The following is a 21,381-nucleotide window of genomic DNA, read 5'->3' as shown; positions in this document are numbered from 1 at the left end:
GTGAAGTCATTTAAATAACACTGACTATCAGGTCCAGGATTCAATGTCTGACCTCCTACATCTCATCTGTTCCAAATTCTTCTACTCTGCCAGCTCTGATGTGATCTGTGTCTTCAGCCCCATGATAGGGGTTGGGTGCAAATAGAGAATGCATCCAGAGCTGGGCTGTGTGTTTGCAGAAGGAGACAGAAGAACAGCAGATGCAGGTTTTCCATTAAATCGGAAGGTGGTTTATGTAAAATTCCCTGGGCCAAGGGATGCTAAAAAGGAGTTTCATCCTAATTTATCATAAAGCAGTTCACACATCACACCAGGCAACCCAAAAGCACTGGCAGTAGCACTAGCATTTCAATCTGTGTCTAGGACCAGAGGTGCTCTACAACTGTAAATCTGTAGCTGTGAGCTGATTGAGCCCCATGTGCTCAGATGAATAATGTTCATCCAATATGGTTTCATGAGTTGTTCAATTTGTGGCGAGAGTTTCCTAATCATATAAATAGCATCTTTTTTTGACTCATACTGGAGTGTACAAGATTTCATTGCTGACTGGTGAATAGTCCACTTATGGCACAAGTCACAGAAGTTATTGGATTCAAACACATTTTCACAAATAACAGCACTTATACAAATAAAAAGCATGACCCCATGAATACCAATGTATCAAATTGGAGAAATTTAGTCACTTATATTTGTAGATTTGTCTTCCCCCAACAAAATTTACCATTTCTGCTCTGAAGGCACTTGGAAAGATTTGAAGAGTCACTTACATAAAAATGGCAGGAATCTGCAGAATGAGAACTTTCCTGAGTTTAGTATTGTGTTCCCCCACCCAATTTTCTACCTCCAGGAGAGAAGGCAGGCTAGAAAGCATCATCTAATCATTTGAATATCTATGCTATCCTCTTGTAGAACACCCCTCATACACTAAAGATACCAAAGGCCGCCATCAGGAACATTGCCTGTCAAACAGAGTGGGAAATGTGATATACCCTGAACTTTCCTTATCCAGGCACTATTTGCCATAATCAACTGAAATATATTCGTGGTTGGGATGTGTTATCTCTAGCTGGTTATGCTATTTACTTCTTCCAAAGTAGGGAGCCAAAAGTGCTCAAAACTCTCTATAACTTTATTAAGGTTCTTTGGATCTAGACCAACCCTGAGTCCTGTGTTGTTATTCTACCAGCCAATTGATTAACTGACTTTATAGCTTTTAACCTTACCATGCTTGTTAGCTGGCCCATGGTTCCACAGGAGTATTTTACTACCTGGAGTTACCCTGAGGGTCTACAGAAATATCATGTGCATCCTTTATACAACCAGTTTTATTAGCACCGCTAAACGTTCTTCTAGTCCATTATTTTCACTTAAAACCCAAGGAGATCCCCATTATATACGTGACAGGCTGAGCTTTCATACAGAAAAAAGTCTCAAAATCAGGTGGCTATATAGTGCCTTTCTAATTTATACTTGCCGTACTTGAGATCCCAGTTACTGATAATCTCTCTCCATTCTATATCACTAATACTAGCTTCAGGCAGACAGCATAGGGCCATTCTAACCGGCATCTACTCTCCTCCACTGCATCCTGGTGTGACCCTTCCGTGCCCAGAGTAGACGCCTGAAAATGCAAAGATCAGGGCAGGCTGCAAAAGGAGAACAGATTCTCCCAGCGCTGGTGGGTGACACTGAAGCCAGATTTCCCAACCAGCCACAAACTGCTTCTGATTTCCCACACTGGTTATCGAGAAGCCAGTATACCAATACACACAGCCCCCTTTACTGCATTTCAGTCTATGGCTCCCAATCAGCCACTAGGTCCAGTAAAGAGACCAGTTATTTAAATTCTATGCTGTTTACTAAAATGGTTCCCTCTGACCCCAAAGGGTCAGCCACAGTACCAGATCAATATAAGTTTGGATCTTACCCAAAATACCACGCTGCCAGCCAATCCTTTAGTAACTAAAACTAAAGGTTTATTATAAAAAGAAAGAAACAAACCATAAGAGAAATGTTAAAGGATTAGAGCAATCAGATACATACAGGTGATTTGAAAGTCCATATACATCAGGTTTCTAGAAGAACTGTGGAGTTTGCAGGCTTGTATAGTTCTCTGGTATACATCCAGTAACTGGATGGGTCTCAGTCCTTTGTTTCACAGCTTCAGTTCAGTTGCAGATGAATTGATCAAGAGGTAGATTGGTAGCTGAAGCTGAATCCCGACTGAAAGACCAAATGGATTCCCCAGGCCTCTTCCTTATATACCTTCTGGCCCTGGCCATGCTGTTTGTGGAGTTTTACAGGAACTAAAATGGAGTCCAGAGTCACACGGGCCAGTCCTGGTGCCTCATCAGGCTTCTCCTGGCTTCTCCCCCTGAGCCCCTTGCACCTAGGAAAGTCTTAATGGGCCATTAAGCAGGCTATTGTTCTGCCATCACGCTGTCTGAGTCGTTACCCAGACAGCACAATTTAAAATGCTGATATATCAAATATATCCATAACTTTCATTACACATACAACACATGAACACAAACATCATCATCTTACTTAGCACATTACAGCCTTTCTAACAGTACCTGACATGGCATATCTTACATGAATTATTATGATTCTGACATTCTGATGTCAAACAATATGATAAATGTTCCCCCACACACCCCCTCAAGCCAACCAGCGTGACACCTGGCTCAAGCTAATACTCCATGAATCACATTGGCTCCCACCCACACACACATACTGAACGGCTCCTAGAGCAGAGAGTGGGAGCATTAAAAGGCAGGGAGACTGTGAAACGTCAGGAATTATTGAAGCTCAATAGGAATGGGTCTGGTGGCACTTTGGAGGCTAAACCTGAGGCCTATTCAGAGATGTAGGCAAGCCCCAACCTTGAACAGAATTATCATAAGCGAAATCCTTCCAATGGTTATCCAGATTCTACTCTATTATACAAGGAAAAACCACCCAGTGATTATTTGATCAAGCTAATTTGATTAAGTTAATTCCTATTGTTTCTGAAAAAATATGTCGTCTACTTGGAATGATGGCAAATCTTATAGAAACTAACTTTAAATGCTTGCTTTACAGGATGTATGTTATTGTGTACTATGCTGTACATATCTGATGTACTTCCACTATGGTTACTGAGACCATTGCTTGGTGCTTTTGTGACGTTACATTGATAAAGGTCATCTCTATTTTAAGGACATTGCTTCCATAAGCTATGTGTAACATTAGTTCAGGAGGATGCAATCAACAAAATGTGCAGTAAGAAGACTTACCCCTTGTGGTCATTCTTATCTCCAATGGACAAGTGTGCTCCCAAGAAAAGTGGATCATCCCACACTACAATATGCAAAAAAACCAAAAACAAAACAAAAACATCCAATGCCAGATCAATACATTACAATAATATTTTTGCTTTGCTATATATCACTTTTCACCTGTAGATCACACAGTGCTTCACAAATGGGGTAGGTATTATCCTATCTGACAGATCAGGAAACTGAGGCACAAAGCAGTTAAGTGCCTTGCTTATCAGTAAGATCTTCAATAATGGAACCCAGGTTTGACTCCCAGCCTGATACCTCATTCACCAGGGGCTTGATCACATCCCCACTGATATGCATGGTGCAGTCTTTAGAATATAATGCATTTTTCACTCAGATAACAGAACATACAACATGGGACAATAGTTTGTTTTTTTTTTAATCTGATATTGGAAATTTTAACTAACTTGTCATCTACTAAGCAGAACGCTTTTTACTTGTACTATAGCAATACCCATGCTGCCAGCAGACCTGTGGCTCCTAGTTAACAACTATAAATTAATTTTATTTACAATTCCCTTAAGGTACTATCCTCTTCAAGAGCTGAGGTGGACTCAAAGATATCACAAATGTATTGAACTGATCACTGCTTATGATCTGAATTTTTTATGTATTTATTTTTAATAGCAGTGACTATGGTGTTCAGTGGCGTTACAAGATTCAGATGAGAATGTTTAAAAGAACTGGAAAATATGCCTTATGGTGAAAGACTCAAGAAGCTCAATCTATTTAAAAAAACGAGAGCCTTGTAGTATTTTAAAGACTAACAAAAATCTGCAGGCGTAAGCTTTCGTGGGCTTCAAACCACTTTGTCAGCATCTGATGAAGTGGGTTGCAGCCCACGAAAGCTTATGCCCGCAGAAATTTTGTTAGTCTTTAAAGTGCTACAGAACTCCCGTTGTTTTTGCTGTATACAGATTAACACGGCTACCCCGCTGGAACTTTTCAATCTATTTCGTTTATCAAAGACAAGATTAAAGGGTGACTTGATCACAGTCTATAAAAACCTCCATGGGGAACAGAAATCTGATAATAGAGGGCTCCTCAGTCGAGCACACAAAGGTGTAACAAGATCCAGTGGCTGAAAATTGAAATTAGACAAACTCAGACTAGAAGTAAGGCGCACATTTTTCACAGTGAAAACCATCGGAACAATTTACCTGTGTGTGTGGTAGATCCTCCATTATTGGAAATCCTTAAAGGAAAACTGGATGTTTTCTAGAGGATACGTTCTTCAACCACAACTATTAGATTTGAGGCAGGAATTAATTCATAGCAGTCCTATGGCCTGTGTTATACAGGAGGTCTGATTAGACAATCACAGTGGTCTCTTCTGGCCTTAAAAAAAAAATCTATGTATCATGATTAGCCTTTAAATTGGAATCTCACTCATTTTCAGATGCAAATCTCCACATTTTCTCACTACTTCCGTTAGATTCACTATGTCTATATGATGTTTGTTTTGATTAAGTGATCATTAGAGTTCAGCCAATAAATTATTTTTGATTTAGTGGCCAAACCAAAAATATCTGGGGAAAAAAATCATTTCAGGTTGACCTGAACCAATGTTTCTGTTTTTCTACCAAAACAAAATGAAAACAAACGAGCAAAAAAACCACAAAAAATTGTTTTGGGGTTGAACAAAACATTTAATTCCACCCAAACTAAATGTTTCATTTTGCAGTGCTTTTTTACCCCTTTTCTTTAATTAAATCTAGCTAAATTTCAAAACCAAACATAAGTCAAAATATTTCATTTTTAATTTATTGAAATAAACATTTTGACTTTTTTGTATTTTCCCCCCATCTTTCAGCTGAAACTATTAGCTGAATTGAGCAGAATTCATGAACAATTAGCATTTTTAGACAAATAAACTATTCAGCAAAAAAAATCACCCAGCTCTAGTCACAATGTGGTAAGAAATTTACTTAAATTAAACGTCATACCAACTGTCACCTCTGTAGGATGAAGTATTTTAATTTGAAACGGAATCAAGAACAATAACCCTTCATAAGAAAGAGGTTCAGACAAATATTTCTTCTGATATTTTTCAGTTTTTTTATTAAACAATCATGTTTTACATGTCATCAGACCTAACCCTGAAGTGCAAAAAACTGTTTCTGAGGTATTAAGACTGGAGGAAAACGTGCACAGTGTTGTTGTTAAAGATCCCACGCTACAGCATTGTCAAGATCAGAGAAAAGTGATATGATGTGTGTATTTCCATTTACTTTTGTGATTCAGAGACCCCTGATCATTAGCCAATTGTGTCACATCACAGAAAGCACAGCCAAGATTAATACAGAAAAAGTGATAAATAACAATGAGATGCTGCTGAGCCAGTATGGACAGTACATGGTAAGTTAAGTGAAGAGTTTAATTGCTGAGCCTGGTCTCAAATCTGAACAGTCTAGCAAATCAAATGAATATGTATACTGTATCTACCATTGCCTCCCTTGTTATCAGTACCAATATCCTCTTCCAGATTCTTGTATAGATGTACCTAATTTCCTATTCATAGACTCCTATTCAAAAAGACAAGAGCATTCACACTTAATTCAGATGATCTGAGGTTTATCAGATTAACTGGAGCTGTGAGCCTGCTAAGTTCTTGCAGGTTTTTTCCCCAAGCAGTGAGGAAGTCTAGTTCATGGGGAAAACAGCAAAAGGAAGCATCATTCTGTGGTAAATTCTGTGGAAAAGGACCATCTTATTTCTTGAACTGAGAAACCGATGTCACAGAATCGGTCCTTTCAGATTACTACTTCAGTGGGGCGTTTTGCTCAAACTGCAGAATTTGGCCCTAAAACATCCTTTTCGCTGGAAAAGTGTTGGGGATTTTTGTGGTTTTTCTGGGTTTGTTAGTTTTGGTTTAGAAATAGAGGAATAAATTCTTTCCATCCTAGCATGACCATGAGAGCAGAGTTTAACTGAAGGCAATAGCAGTGTTGATAGCATCTAAGTAAGACTTAGCAACAACTGAATTACAGATAATGCAGGCAAACTCCCATTAAAGTTATCATTCAAAGACTTCACTATGAGAGTTTTTTTGTCTCAGTGAACTATAGGATCGCGCTCTGGAAACAGATTTGAATTTTCAACACTAAACAATTTGAATGACAAACACCTGGCCAAATTTTGCCTTGACTTACACTGTGTGCGACCCCACTGAATTCAATGGAGGTATAAGACAGAGTAGAATTCTGCCACGGCGTCATATGATACCATTTCCACATGACTGATAATCACAGCCCACTCATTTTGATTCTTTCTGCAGTTCTATTTAGTCCAGACAGAAAATAAAAATGTTCGTTCTGAGCTACAATAATTTTGCTCGATAAGCTCACATAATAAAGTGGGAAAATACAACAGAGATAAAAGTAGAGGCAGTCTTTATCAAAGGTGGTGGTTAAATATGAATGTGTCAGGTTGGCCAGGTTTGCTTTAATAATAGTGTATTTAGAGGTGTTTTATCTTAATCATCTTTAATTTTAATACCCCAGTTGGAAGTAAGACACCAATTTTATTGTCAGTACACCCACGGGCAAAATGTCAAATAGTCTGATCACAAACAAATGAGAAGAATTACCTAGGATTCTTACCATCATCATGACTGCTTCGCTATACAAAAAAGTCTACATGGCTACAAATAAGACTTGCTGAAGTTGGATACAGGCAACCTTGGTAAATTTATAACAGAAGTACATTTCATGGACAATGAAGGCAAGTCTCCCCCTCCCCCCCCGCCCACCACACAAACAAGTGCAAATTAATTGTTCCTTTTAGCTGAAAACTGGGTTTCGTACGCCACCCAAAACTGAGCTGCTGGGCCACTTCTTGCGCAGGAGGGTGAGGGAACATACAAAAAAGAAAATGCTCATAATTCCTAGAATGACTGTTCCTGAAATCAATGCACTGGTGACTGAGTTCAGCTGGAAAGGAGGTCCATTTGCATGAGCTGCAAGGAAATAAAAAGGCACAGAAAGGTATAATCAGAATCTCTCTCTGCAGAGCTTTGTTTTCCTGCCACAATGCGTGTATATGTAAAATTATAGTTAACAGACGGATACGGAATTGCACAGTGAGTCTACCTAATGTACTTAGAAAGTAGTTGCAGGTGCATAGGTCCCACATACACACACATCGTGGTGAGTAGAAAACAAGGCGTCAATATTTAAAGCATAAACCATCATGCTGACCTGAACTCAATACTAAGGTGTGCAGGATGTAAAGTGACAGGAACCCTAACTCATTCTATTTAATGCCAGGTTACTGTCACACGTGATATGATTATGGAGAAGGATCCTTAACATTCTAACGTGCTGGAGGATGGGAGGGTTGGTGGATTTTTTTCCCCCAGTTGCCTTAGGCTTCAGGAGGGATAACAGCTGAATTTTGTTATGTTGTTCCCTAATAAATATTGATGAAGATTTATCAGCCAGACAGACAACAGTAATAGAGAAACCAGGAATTCACTACAGATTTATTTCTCCACCCAAAAGAACTCCAGGTGACCAGAAAGAGGAGCACTCTGGCAATCTGCTGACCTTCTTTCCCCTATATAACCTCATTTTTCCATGCAGCCAACTTCCTTAACTATCAGAGCAGAAGCATTGGACTCTGTAGATTCCTAACTACAGACCATTTGTGTGGTTCCTATGGTACAGTCCAAGACCAACATTAGGGACTACAGGAGCTGATGGAGAGTTCTTTTATCTTTTTGAGCTGTGAAGCCAGCCAGGCTAGGCTGCACCATGATTACCATTTTGTACTTCAACTTATCAGTTGTAGGAAATGACTTCATTGCTTAAACCCGTAATTTTTTCTTCTGGTAGTTGCGCTGTTTCCTAACTTGCCATAGCAGCATACACAGGTTTGCATCGGATCTGTAATTTCACTTCCATAGTACAGATTGGAATTAGCTAACTGTTGGGGCTGGGTACATGAATTTAACTAAGCATTCCAGGTTTTCCAGTTGCTCTCTTTATAACACAGCCATATTTTCTCATTTTAAATTAATGGTAGTAAGAAAAACTGTTCAACACATATAGCTGAATCCAATGGTTTACCCACTCATTTGTGTAGCACTCCTAGAGAACCCCTCTTTTGTATGTCTCTGATTCTGATTAACTTACCCAGCTGTGAATTGTTGGTTGGCGTCTCATCTGTATAAAAATATAAAAATGGATCTATTGTATTTTACAGACATCACTCTCTCCCCACACCCACTCCCACTCCAACCAGACAAAAAGAAATCTAAGACTCTCCTAAAACTTGTCAATTGTGTTGGCAATGATGGCTTGTCACTATCAAGGTCTTTGATTGAGTCAGGGTAGGAACATTAACTATAAGAAGCCTCCTAAGTTTACTGTGACCATATTGGTATTATGCACCTTTTGTTATTCTGAAAAAAAAAAATCTTGATTCAGTGTCCATTTATCTGAAAGTGTTGCTAATTCTTTTCTGTCCCATTTCATAAAAATATGATCCAAAACACAATGCAAAAGGCATATCTCCTCTTTTTCTGCTATATTACAGGAGGATCTCTGCGATGGTGGAGGTACTTGATCTTTGTTTCATCAAGGAAATATACGTCAGTGACTACAAAGCATTATAAAACGTCTCCTCCACACATACTTTTTTCTTAAGGGTAGCATAATGGAATAATAATTGGGGATGAGTTTCCATTTTTCTCTAATTTTCACTTACTCACCATTGTCAGTCTTGAAATTAAATATCTTGTCTTTGTTTGTTTTTGCTTTTCTGCTTGTAAGCCTCAATCAGAGCTCAACAGTACATTTTTTTCAAAGACCAGTCTTGTGTTTATTTTTAAGGAGGACACACAACTGCTACCATTTATTTTTTTTAAAACAGTTTTGCCTTCAAAAGTAGAGAACTATTTTGTTTCCATACACAGAGAGAAAAACATGTATTTTGTCTAAAAGGACTTACTGTAGATAAACAAATAAGTGTAAGGTACCTGTGAAAGAGCACATTCTTAGAATAGCTTAAACCATACAGGAGTGAGACAGCCACTAGCATCTGCAACACTATGTACCTACCTATCTAGGTAATTATACGGCTCCTCATAACCATAATATATGAGAGCCCAACAATCATTCATAGATTTTAGACTCAAGGGAGGGAAGTACCATTCTCCACATTTCACAAAAAGGGAACTGAGGCACAATGTCGATTAAGCGACTTGCCCAAAGTCTCACTAGAAATCTGTCGTAGTCAGGAATTGAACCCTGGTCTCCCAAATCATAGTCCAGCACTTCATCTACATCAACCATCTTCCCTACCTGGGCAACCTAAAAGCCAAAAATAAAAGTAAAACTGTTCTCTATATATTCCATAAAATGTTTGAACTCCATTTCTGAAATAGATGACAATAACAAAATGATTATTCCCTCTTTTTATACTTATTGGTGGCTAAATCAGACTGAGCAAAGAATTTTCAACAATTAAGTATTTAAATAATTTAGCCTCTTCTTCCGTTTATTGAACATCCATGAACAGTTTGTGGTTTAGTTGAATTTATTCAAATGTCCAAAGGCAATTGATTCATATATTTTCTGTTTTCTGTAAGCTTCTGTAGGATGATCCCAAATATTTGCAATTTGAGCTGTGTTGCTTAATTTCGACTGGTTAGATAAATCCCATAGTATTGTTTCTGTTCCCTGACTGGATGAGCACATCTGGTGCAAATACTCACCCATACAAACCTGAAATTCAGTCTCCTCATGCTTGCAACTTTGAAATTAGTTTTCCACAAATATTTTTTAACTAACTCAATGTTCATGAAAAGTGAACTTAAAAGGGCCACACACATAGCTGAAGCAAATGCCTTATCTACTTCAAGTATTGCAGAATTTTTTGGCATTATTCATCCAGTTCTATTAAAAACCCCTTTTTTCTAGCCAGGCACACAAAAAAAAGGAACACATTCCCAATTCTCTAAGGGCTAATTTCTCTACTTGCATATGTGCATGCATCCACCATTGCATAGCAAAAGGAAAGAATTTGATACCAAAGGGTCCTAATAATTCTTTTTCGTATGTGGGATTAAATTATGCTCTCAGGTTCAGCAGTTTCAATCCAGATTAACTCCATTGAACCCAATGGTCCAATGGCAGTTACTTACATGCATCTGACAGCTCATACTATTTTATCTTTGCTATGTTACCATTGGTATTCACAAAATGAATGCTTCTCAGAAATTTCAAGATACATACGCAACATTTTAAAATTCTAGGAATGAGAATGGAAATCAGTGGAATTCCACTCTGGACAGGTACCAGTTTAAGTGAGAGCAGAATTTGGCCAACTATCTTTAAATTGAAAATGTGAACTGTTTGCCACAGGATCTATTTACAGCTGAAAGCTGAGCAAAATGTGCATTACCAACACAAGTCACAGGTGTCTACACTGCAAATATATATATATATATATAAATGGAGTGTTCTTTACTAATCTTATCTAATTTGGGTTAAAATAGCAGTGAAAACACGACAACTTGGGTTTTAACTCAGGTTAGCAGCCCGCAGTTGTAACTCAGGTTAGCAGGCTTTAATTCAAACTGCTAAAGTGAGATAAGAGGTAAATTGCTGTGTCTTCATTGTTAACATAACCTGAGTGAGTAGCCCTAGTTAAGAACATATCCTTTTTTGCCATCTAGACATGCCCTAAAATGGAGGTGGAAGAGCCAAGCAAGAGGAGAGGTAGTCGATGTTAAGGTGCTGTTCATTAGCTTCTAAACAATTTTTCCATTTTGATCTCTGATTTTAAGCAAAGGAATCAGGCTAATTTTTTCTTAGTTAGATAGTGCCCCTTCCATTATTTTTAGTGGGAGCTGCATCCATATGACAAATGAGAATTCAGCCTATTGAGTTGGGGTGTTTAGGCCGGCTTCAGACACATGCACGTAACCCACAATGACTTCATTTGGTGTTTTGAGTGCATATCTGACTCAAAAAATTGGCTCATGAATTTTACATGAAAGTTTAGTCTAGCAGTAGGAATAGACCCAAATAAGTTAGCTGTTTGTTTTCTCTAAGTCACTGAAAACTCTCATTAAACAGCGAAGCATTTCCCCATGTTTTGAAATTCCTGCAGTATACAGAAAAGTTTGATAAATCCTACCGCTCCTTGTAATGATTGGACCAGCAGAGATTACAGCATTTCCAGATGTGCTCTGGGCGCTCCAAGTTGTTCTCCTAACAGCATCTCTTCTTTCTCTGTTACTGCAAATCTGAGCAGTTAATCAAAACAATCACAGTTTCAGAGTGGAGTAGAATTATTGCCCTCCTGTGTTTCCAGTTTTAATGCCAGCTTTTTAAAAAGTGATACTACAACTTTGATTTTATTTCTTGTATGCATTCAATTACTTTACAATATAAATAGATGCATCATCCCCTAAGAGTGCATGTTGTAAATGACTGGCTTACAGTTGTATTTTGCCTCATTGTATTTACAGAACTGCATTCTTCTCATGTACGATATCCATATTACCATATAATTAACTTTTCAGTAATTAATTTACCAAAGCTCTGTTCATAGCCACCTGTCCAAGCTAATGTTTCATTCTAGACTAAGGACATACAAGATATCATAGTCCAGATTCTAGCAAACCTCCTGAAGTTAAAAAAATGCTGTGTTGGATCACTCATTTTCTGAAAAGATTTTCACAACAGCATGAAGTTGGCTTATTATTAGTTTCCATATTAGAACAGTCTTACCCTGGAGTGTTTGTGATCCACCCTTAATTGACCCTACTCCCTTTTCCATCCACCATGGCCACACGTATCTTGGGTACACGAACCATGCTGAGACCTAAAATAATTCTAATTTGACTGTCATGTTCTTTTCATACTTCATATTTCAGGCCCTGATTCAGCAAAGCACTCAAGCACTTTCTTAACTTTAAGCACATGCTTTAAATTCTTTGCTAAACTGGGGCTTAGGCTATGTCTTCACTGATGGCAGCAAATTCGCCGCCGTCAGATCGACTTATCTGGATCAACTGAGCGGACAGTGAAGACCCGCTCAGTCGATCCAGAAATCAACGTATTAAGACCACCTTCTCAAGTGGCGTAGCACTGCGTTGACAGGAACACAGTTCCCATCGATGCAGTGCAGTGAAGACGGCGAGCAGAACAGAAGCACAGAAGTCGATGGAAGTTACGCAAGTTTTTTGCATAGTTTGCGTAACTCCAACCGACTGCCGCCAAATCTCCGAGGTAAGTGTAGACAAGCCCTCAGATGAATAAATTCTGTAAGAGGGCTTTTCTCTTTCTTGGGCAGAGCAGTGCAAGAACCAGAATTTTCATTTCTCAGGAAATTCGGCAATTTCAAAATTCATTTAATTCCAAATTGCAATGAAAACAAAATTTCAAAATTTTCCACAAAACAAAATTTTCAAAAACCAACCAAAAACAACAACAAAAAATACTCAAAACACATTTTAGGTCAATCAATCAAAACATTCTCTTTTGATAAAATAGTTTTGTTTCCATTTCAACTTTTGTGTCATGTTATTTTTTTTATATTATAAAAAAATTCTAAATGACAAGTTGTTTCAATACCTAAAAATCAAAATGTTCCTTTCTGAAAATGTCAAAACAGATCATTCTGACTTCGTCAAAATGATTTTTTTCAAAATGCCCTCCACCTCCTCGATCCATCTGCATATTACAGATGGTTCCACAATTCTCCCCATCACAGCACAGATTCATAAAGATTAACAAGAAGGCCCTTCCATCCCCCCAAAAAAACTTACAGGTGCAAGAAAAGGACAGTCGTCTGTTCTGCACAGCTTTGTCACACAATGGAGGAAGACTGTAGACATCTTCTGGTTTTTGTGCTTCACGAAGCGGAACACCTCAAAGGAAAACCGGCCCATTTGGCTCTTCCCATTCTCAATCACAGTTGTCTGTGGGTCCTTGTCGCAGCTAATTTGTACAGAAGATTAAAACTGGGATGATCATGTGTAGCTCTGATTTTTAGCCCCAAACTGAAAATAAGGGACTATAGGCAGCAAGATCAATACTTAAGCTCCGTGCAAAACAAGACAGCACCATGATGGCCAAAATGGGAAACTATGGGAGTGAGTCTCATTTGTGCTATAGTAGGTCAAGTGCTGAAACGGCATGGTGGTGAGCACTGCACAGATAGGCAGAGAATGACAATGGACAAAATCCTCAGAGTCAGAATTATTCTTACAAACACCAAAAAGGATCTGTATTCAAGAATGTCACATTTCCGATAGTATAAGATAAGTGAATCACCTAAAGAAGCTGTCTGGAACGCACAGGATTTGAAATAATTAGGCCTGAGCCTGCAGTGTTTGCTCCCATTGACTGTAGTGGGAGTTATGCCAGAGCTCAATTTTGTCCCGTACTGGCATTTGGAAATCAACTCTGCTTGACATTGTATGTGTAAGAGCACGCTGTCACAAGGTGATCTGGTCCTTTAAGAGGGTTTAAGAGCTCAGCTGTACTCTGTGCCAGATTTGGCTTGCCTCCCTAAGTGGCGGCAACAAGTGAAGTCACCTGACAAGGATCAGGTTATTAGGAGATGGATCTGCTGAGAGATGAAAAGAGGAGTCTTGGGACAAGAAAGAAGGCAGCTGGTGGTTGCTGCTGCTGAAAGGAAGGCTATAACAGGAAGGAGTGCCTTCTGCTGAAGAAGCCCAAGAAGGGTGTGTGTGTATATGTCGCACACGCACACACACTTTAAAGCAGTACTTTAAAAAAAAAACCACACACACACACACACCTTAGCGACTTAGAAAAGTTTTCTTTTTTTCAAATAAGATGCCAAATGCTGTGGAAACCTACCAAAATTGACTTGTGTTTTGCAACATCAAAACAAAAACCAAGGTAACTCAGCTCCAGGTCCCATTTAATTCAAATTCCCACATAATTTTGAGACTTGAAACAAAAAGTTATCAGGTAAGCTGATTTACGTAGATAGGCCCCTTTGAAAGGAGGTAGCAGCTCCACCATGAGCCTCTGATATGATTTAATCTGAGGTGTTGCTGAGACACCAAGTTGCTCTATTCTAGCCTTTTTAAGGCCCCAATTCAGGAAGCCATTCCCATTCAGGGTAGCTCTCACGTATGTGCTTAAACACTTCCCTGAATCAGCACCTTACACATCTCAGATAGTTATCATCTACGATATTCTCCCACTTGCTTGCATTAAACTAAATGTTAATAAGTACATATCTATTGAAATTTGATTACAGGGCCCTCTAGTACGCACATGCAAAATGCCTATTTCTACACTGACATGGGTGCACACAATTTTCATAACTGTGCATGCTTACCCAATATTTATGTTAGCAAATTCCTAGGTAAGTGCCTAATTAGTTATTTGTGATCACAGACTTTGGACCTTCCTTAAAAACCTCAAGACTGTCAAGAAATGTAGCACCACACAGAGACTTATAACTGAGGTCTTAAAAGGAGGGCATTTGCATACAAATGCTGGATTTGCAAAGTACCTACCTCAAGAAGAGATCATATCGGAGCTCATCATTGGGATTACCAGATGGAGTGGTGTAACAATAGTCCATCAAAACATTCCATCTGCATGAGTAGCAAGATAATTGTCAGACAAAAAGTTTTGAAAAAAACCTGAGATACAAATAGATATACAAGTTGATAGTACTAGCCAATGAACTGAACCTGCACAGTTATGTACAATTACGAGCCATGTATAGAATCCCTGCATTCTCACTGAGACCATTCTATGTCAGTATAATTGTTTTTATTTTTCTACATTACTTACATTACTGCACAGTGTATGCCACGGTGCAGGAATGGTACAATTCAACCAACATGGTTTTACACCCATCTGTTTCACAGTAAAAAAGCTATTAGAAACCAGTGGCTAAATTGCACTTCATGGGTACCACTTTTCTGCACAGCTCCCGTCAGAATTTCATGGCAACTTTGGACAGGATTAACATCTTCCTCTGACAAAAGCCAAGGACTCCCTCCCTTGAGCTCAAGGAGAATCTTTGTTGATGATTAACCATAAAGGAGCCTGTGACACATAGCTAAGCAGATCTGATTCCATCCAACAGAGGGATGTGATTAACACATATTAGCCATTTCATTACGTTATAAATAGGCTTGGAAGTATTAGATTTTTATCAGTAAATATCAGTAAACACTGATTTCACTATACACACACAAACCTATGAAAATATATTTCCATCAGTAATATGCAAAATTTACAAATAGGAAAAGAAAGAAAATGCTGCTTGAGAACTAATTAGACTTTGAGTTAAGGATATTTACTTTGACCTGGTCTACACTGGCGACAGAGGTCGACGCAACATCACTTACGTCGATCTCTGAAAGCCTGCGTCTACACTGTCATGGCAGTGCCGTCGACTTAACACGCGTCAAAAGTCGACATAATAAAACCACCTCCGCAAGTGGCGTAGCGCCTAATTCGATTTTATTGGTTCGATTTTGCATCAGTGTAGACAGAGCATAATGTAATTCAAAGTTCCTGGCCTCCAGGAGGTATCCCAGAATGCCCCATTGTGACCACTCTGGACATTCGCGCTCTGTTGTTACATGGTCACGCTCACCTGAAATGGCTTACCCCCCCATGCACTGGGAACATTTGAATGTTCATTTCCTGTGCAGCCAGCGTGTAGAGAGCTTTGTAGCTGAACTCCTCATGGCTACTGCAAGGCCCAAATGCTCTCCAGCCTGGAGTCGACCAGAGGACTTAGATCTCATCGGTCTTTGGGGCGAGGAGTCCGTTACGGCTCAGCTCAGAGCCAGCAAAAGGAATTTGGACATTTACGGCAAAATATCCCAGGGCATGTTGGAGAAGGGGCACAACAGGGACGCGTTGCAGTACCACGTGAAGATCAAGGAACTGTGGCAGACATATCAAAAGGCCAGGGAAGCTAACAGCCGTTCTGGCTCCTTGCCCAAAAAATGCTGCTTCTACGAGTAGCTGCATGCCATTCTCGGCGGGGACCCCACCACGGTGCCGCCATGCAGCATCGATACCTCCACTCCATCCCACTCCAGAGACAATGATGAGGACTCCGTGGATGAGGAGGAGGATGAGAAGAGCAGGGTGCAGGAGAGTGGGGTGTCCCTTCTCCCAGACAGTCAGGACCTATTCCTGACCCCAGAGCAGTCCAGCAGCACGCAGGACAGCACTAATGATCCTGGGGAAGGCACATCTGGTGAGGTTTTTTTTTCTTCTTATCAGTTATGCTCTTTTTAAGGGGGGGAAGGGAGAAAAAGGGGATTTCAGGGGTTTAGCATACTGTCTTCGGCGGCTACTCCTGGAACAGATTATTTATGTGCAGAGATATGCTACGAGAATCATGAGTTGATATCTCAAGGAAACTTTCATGTAGGTAATCTGTTATCCTTTTCAAAAGGTTTCGGGGCAGGGCAGCCTTATTCCTTCCTCCCCGGTAGGATACTTTGCCGCGTCACGCTTCAATCAAGGGAGCCAGAATCATGGCGGAACACAGCATAGCGGCATAAAGGCCAGGCCAGTACCCCGCTGCATGCAGCAAATCTTCCTTTTCCTCGTGCGTTACCCTCAGGATACTGATATCACTCATGGTCACCTAGGGAAGACGGCGCATGTTTATTCCCCATTGTTTTTCCCCACTAAAGTCACTTTAATGATTTGGCTATGGTTTCAAATGACACTATTAACCCCCCTCCCTACCTCACACTGCTCCCAGATCCCATGTCCACCTCGTGACAAAATGGTCATCTTAATTAAACCGTGGGACCCAGGCACCCCTCTCATACAGGGCATTTGAAAAGAGCTTTTTTAATCCTCTCTAAAGCATAGTACATTGCCCCTAGCTTACCATCTCTGCAATGGCACAGTGAGCCGACCCTTCTGGGATGTGCGGAATGGAATTACCCTGTCTTACCCTTGTGCACAGAAAGGGGAGTTTTTTATACATTGTTGCATTTTGTTCATTTCCCTGCCTATGCTAACAATGGCAGCGTTGTGCATTTCTTTTCGTTCTGTAGACACCTCGGCCTTGGCCCAGCCTGCCTGAACTGCTGCGGAAAGACTTTTGCAGATTAGGAAGAGGAAAAAAAAACAAGAGACAACATATCTGGCAAGCTCATGAATGCCTCCATGGCCGCAGAGACAGAGCTCCGAGCGTGGCGGATGACCTTGTCCCAGAACACAGACAGGGACAGTCGAAGAGCAATGCTAGAGCATGATCGCACTACCACGCATGAGATGCTGCGAATCATGCGTGACCAGGCAGATGTGCTCCGGCGGTTTGTGGAACTTCAGGAGGAGCAGCGGCTGGACAGATTCCCGCTGCAGCCCCTCCATAACGCTCCTCAGCCTATGGCTTTGCTGTCCTCTCCTCCCTCACTCCCAAGCGGTCTCAGAGGAGAATGGCCAGGCTTCAGTATGTGGTGTACTCCATCCTGGTGGAGGTGAGCAGAAAGCAGCAGCGGACACACTAACAGCTGGCTTGCAAGCAACCACACTATCATTGGAGACTGTGAATGAACACTAGCCCCCCGACACCACCGACTTGAATGTTCATAAATAAAAGTTTGCATCGTTTCAACACGTTTCTTTATTCATTCTTTATCTTGCTTCGGAGGGATTTGGAGGGTACTAACATCCATGGTGGGGGGGGATTTAAAGAAAAGGCACATAACATACAGGAACAGAAATCATTACTGCATCTCATTGCAGAACCTGGTTTTCAATGCTTCCCTAATGCAAAGCACTCCGCGGTTAGATCTCAGCATATTGCTGGCATCTGGCTGCTCATAGTTGGTGGCAAGTTGTTCTGCCTCCACAGCCCAACCCTGGGGGAACTTTTCCCCTTTCGCTTCACACACATTATGAAGAACACAGCATGCAGATATCACTGAGGGGATGTTATTTTCACTCATGTCCAGCCTAGTAAGGAGACTTCTCCATCTGGCCTTTAAACGCCCAAATGCACATTAAACAACCATTCTGCAAGTGCTTAGCCTGTTATTAAAATGCTCCTTGTTGCTCTCAAGGTGCCCGGGAGCCAAGGGAGAAAGGGATGAGCACAATTGGCATTTCCACACCCCCAATGTAAATTTTTTGGTCTGGGAAGAAAGTGCCCACCTGCATGTTAGAATACAGCCCAGAATTCCTAAATACGCACGCATCATGCACCTTTCTAGACCACCCCACATAGATGTCTGTAAAACGACCCCTGTGATCCACAAGGGCCTGCAGGACCATGGAAAAGTACCCCTTGCGATTTATGTACTCGGTTGAGAGGTGGACAGGTGCTAAGATAGGGATGTGCATGCCATCAATGGCCACCACACAATTTGGGAACCCCATCGCGGCAAACCCGTCCACTATGTCCCTGCACATTTACCAATGTCACTAGCCTTCGTAGCAGGAATCCATTAATGGCCTTGCACACTTGAATCACGGCAGAGCCCACTGTAGATTTACCGACTCCAAAGTGATTCCCAACTGAGCGGTAACAGTCGGGGGTTGCCAACTTCCACAGAGCGATGGCCACTCTCTTCTCCACTGTCAGAGCTTGTCTCAATTGAGTATTCACGTGCTTCAGGGACAGGGCCAGCTCTGAGCAAATTTCAAGGAAAGTAGCCTTTCGCATACGAAAGTTTTGCAGCCACTGGTCGTTATCCCACAGCTGCATAACAATGTGGTCCCACCAATCTGTGCTTGTTTCCCTGGACCAGAAACGGACCTCAGACTGCAGATGATGTGTTACGGCCTGCAGAAATCAGGAATTGTTCCACTCGATGGCTTGTAGGAGGGCAGCCTCGGTGGCATAGTGGTTGCCTGTACTTTGGCTTCTCGCTCTTCTTTGAAAATACTCAATGATAAGTCGAGATGCTCACAATAATAGTGCAGAGTTGAGCTGGCTCCATGTCTCCGCAGCAATGGCAAGTGCGCGGCATAAACAAACGGCGCAAAAATCAGTTTCCTGTTTGTTTGGGGGAAGAAAGGAGGGGGAAAGAGCGTTGCATCACGGGATGATGAATCTCATCCCAACAGCCATTGCTGCTAGTTGCACTGTGGTATAGCAACTCACAGTGCACTGCTTTGACTGCCGACACAATCATGGCGAGTGGGGACGCATGAGCCCGGCGCAAGAAGCGTGGTATGGACACGATCCAGCGACTTCTAAAAATTGGCAGGTGAAAGTCAACTTTAAGTAAGTCGACTTCACCCTGCAGTGTAGACATACCTTTGTATATTTTGACATGATTGACAGTTTGTGTTTTGACAGTTATAAAGCCTCAACTTTTTGAAGCTCAATGTGTACTGTCATTAAATAATTGTCTGATCCTCCTATTATCTGACACTCCCATCATTTCCCACACCTGTGAAAATGTAAACAACAATCAAAACAATGCTTAAAAATAATCAGTTATCCATCAAAAAATTTAAAAAAAAAATCAAATTCTGCCAAGCCTAATTATAAAAAACTGTCAAAAAAGCCATATATGATTTTTTATTATAATTCAGATGAAAACTGATGCTGCTCAAGAACTGCAAACATTGGAAAGGGAAGAAACAACATCCTTTACTGTACCTGCCATCAAGGTTGGTTGCTCGCACTGCTGCATATATTTTAGTTTTCAAAGGTAAACCAATGCTGGGGATAATCAGCAGCTGGCTGTAGGTTGAGTCCTGGAAAAAACAAACACTTGTGGTAATGCATTGGCAATACCAGCACCTTGCAACATAAAATCTTTTTTGGTCAGTTGGTTTAGTGGAAACAGCAGTGCCATCAAGTTTCACACAGTTCAAAGTTTACCCTTAGATGATTAGAACAGATGTTTTGCTCCCCACAACACAGGTTTAGTGGAAACTGACTTGTTAAAAGCGTTAGGTAACAAATAAACAAAGATTGTATTTAAAACTACCTCTTTTCAAAAGTTCCATTAGCAGAGAGAGTGAGTGTGTTAAATATGGAGGGTCAAACTGTGACAGGGTGCTGTTAGCCATTATAAATTGAGCTCTTTGGAAGCCAGCACCCTGGCCACTTAGAACACCCAGGGCACTGGGTATAGTTAGAGTAGAAGGAACTTAAGTAGTTTGGGCTTGGAAAGGTAAAAGGGATCACTTGCACCTGTAGCGAGCCTGATGAGCCAATGAGGAATTACTTCACCAACTGGGTACTGCTAAGAAAAAAGCAAGCAGTGTAAAATGCTAAGCCAAGGAGCAGGAAGTGGGCCACACACATTTGCTGCTATGTTATAAGGTACCTGGAGTATAAACAGTCATAAAAACGCTTGGTGGACATACCCTGGTGGACTGTGTATGATGATAAATTCACAAAGAGGGCCTATCATCCAGGGTTTCTAGGCGTTTAAGTGGGAACCCTTCACACAGATGTAATTTGGCAGCACAAAATGCACTTAGGGAGAAAATCATTTAATATATTGCAGATGAGCATTCGAAAGAGAGGAGTGTGGGAGAGGTTCAGCATATGGAAGAATGGTCTCTAATGGGAGATGAAGATGTCCTAGACACAGTCCGCATTCTCAATGTCCTGCCTTGCAAAAGCTGTGTCACAATAAAACCAGAATGGTGCAGCAGACAACACCAGAACATTTGAAAAATATTACATTAAATGTTCAAAGCAAGAGATTTTTCTAATAGAATGAAAAACAGAATTTACAACTTCTTATGTAACTTCACCCTTATGAAAGCGTCCTTTAGAATGTTAAACGGAATGAAATAAGATGTGCTGTAGAATTTTTAAACTAAACCCTAGAATTTGGTATACTTCCCTTAAATTCTGTTGGTTCGTTCAGAGAATCTATAGAAAGGATCTCTCGCTCGTATTATATCCTACAGATTTATGGAGCAATTTCTATAGAACTCTATTGGTTTAGGCTGAGAATTTCAAAGAAATCTAAAGATAGGTCTATACTGCACTTGGGAGGAACAACTGTAAGACGTGTAGGTGTACTCTAGCTAACTTTGATCGAGCTATCTTTCTAAACATAGTTCTGCTGCAGTAGCAGAGTCAGAAGTATGGG

The 21,381-nt window shown here is 40.6% G+C and overlaps 1 protein-coding gene across 1 annotated transcript in view; it reads right to left on the bottom strand.

Moving 5' to 3' along the window:
• Positions 1 to 6,612: 6,612 nt before the first annotated feature.
• Positions 6,613 to 21,381, bottom strand: part of ZPLD1 (zona pellucida like domain containing 1) — a 33,766-nt gene continuing 18,997 nt past the window's right edge. Inside the window, exons 5-10 of the mRNA XM_067546384.1 lie at positions 19,926 to 20,023; positions 14,839 to 14,919; positions 13,108 to 13,279; positions 11,472 to 11,580; positions 8,462 to 8,491; positions 6,613 to 7,284 (exon numbers count right to left, since the gene is read on the bottom strand). Of these exons, the coding sequence (XP_067402485.1) occupies positions 7,109 to 7,284; positions 8,462 to 8,491; positions 11,472 to 11,580; positions 13,108 to 13,279; positions 14,839 to 14,919; positions 19,926 to 20,023 (666 nt within the window). The 3' untranslated portion in view covers positions 6,613 to 7,108. The remainder of the gene's footprint in view (positions 7,285 to 8,461; positions 8,492 to 11,471; positions 11,581 to 13,107; positions 13,280 to 14,838; positions 14,920 to 19,925; positions 20,024 to 21,381) is intronic.

The sequence above is a fragment of the Emydura macquarii genome, unplaced genomic scaffold (assembly GCF_026122565.2).
Source record: "Emydura macquarii macquarii isolate MOO-44397 ecotype Brisbane River unplaced genomic scaffold, CSIRO-AGI_Emac_v2 contig_1119, whole genome shotgun sequence".
In the NCBI taxonomy this organism is placed as follows: domain Eukaryota; kingdom Metazoa; phylum Chordata; order Testudines; family Chelidae; genus Emydura; species Emydura macquarii.
Note: the sequence above shows the minus strand (reverse complement) of the source record. Positions and strands in the feature narration are given on the sequence as shown.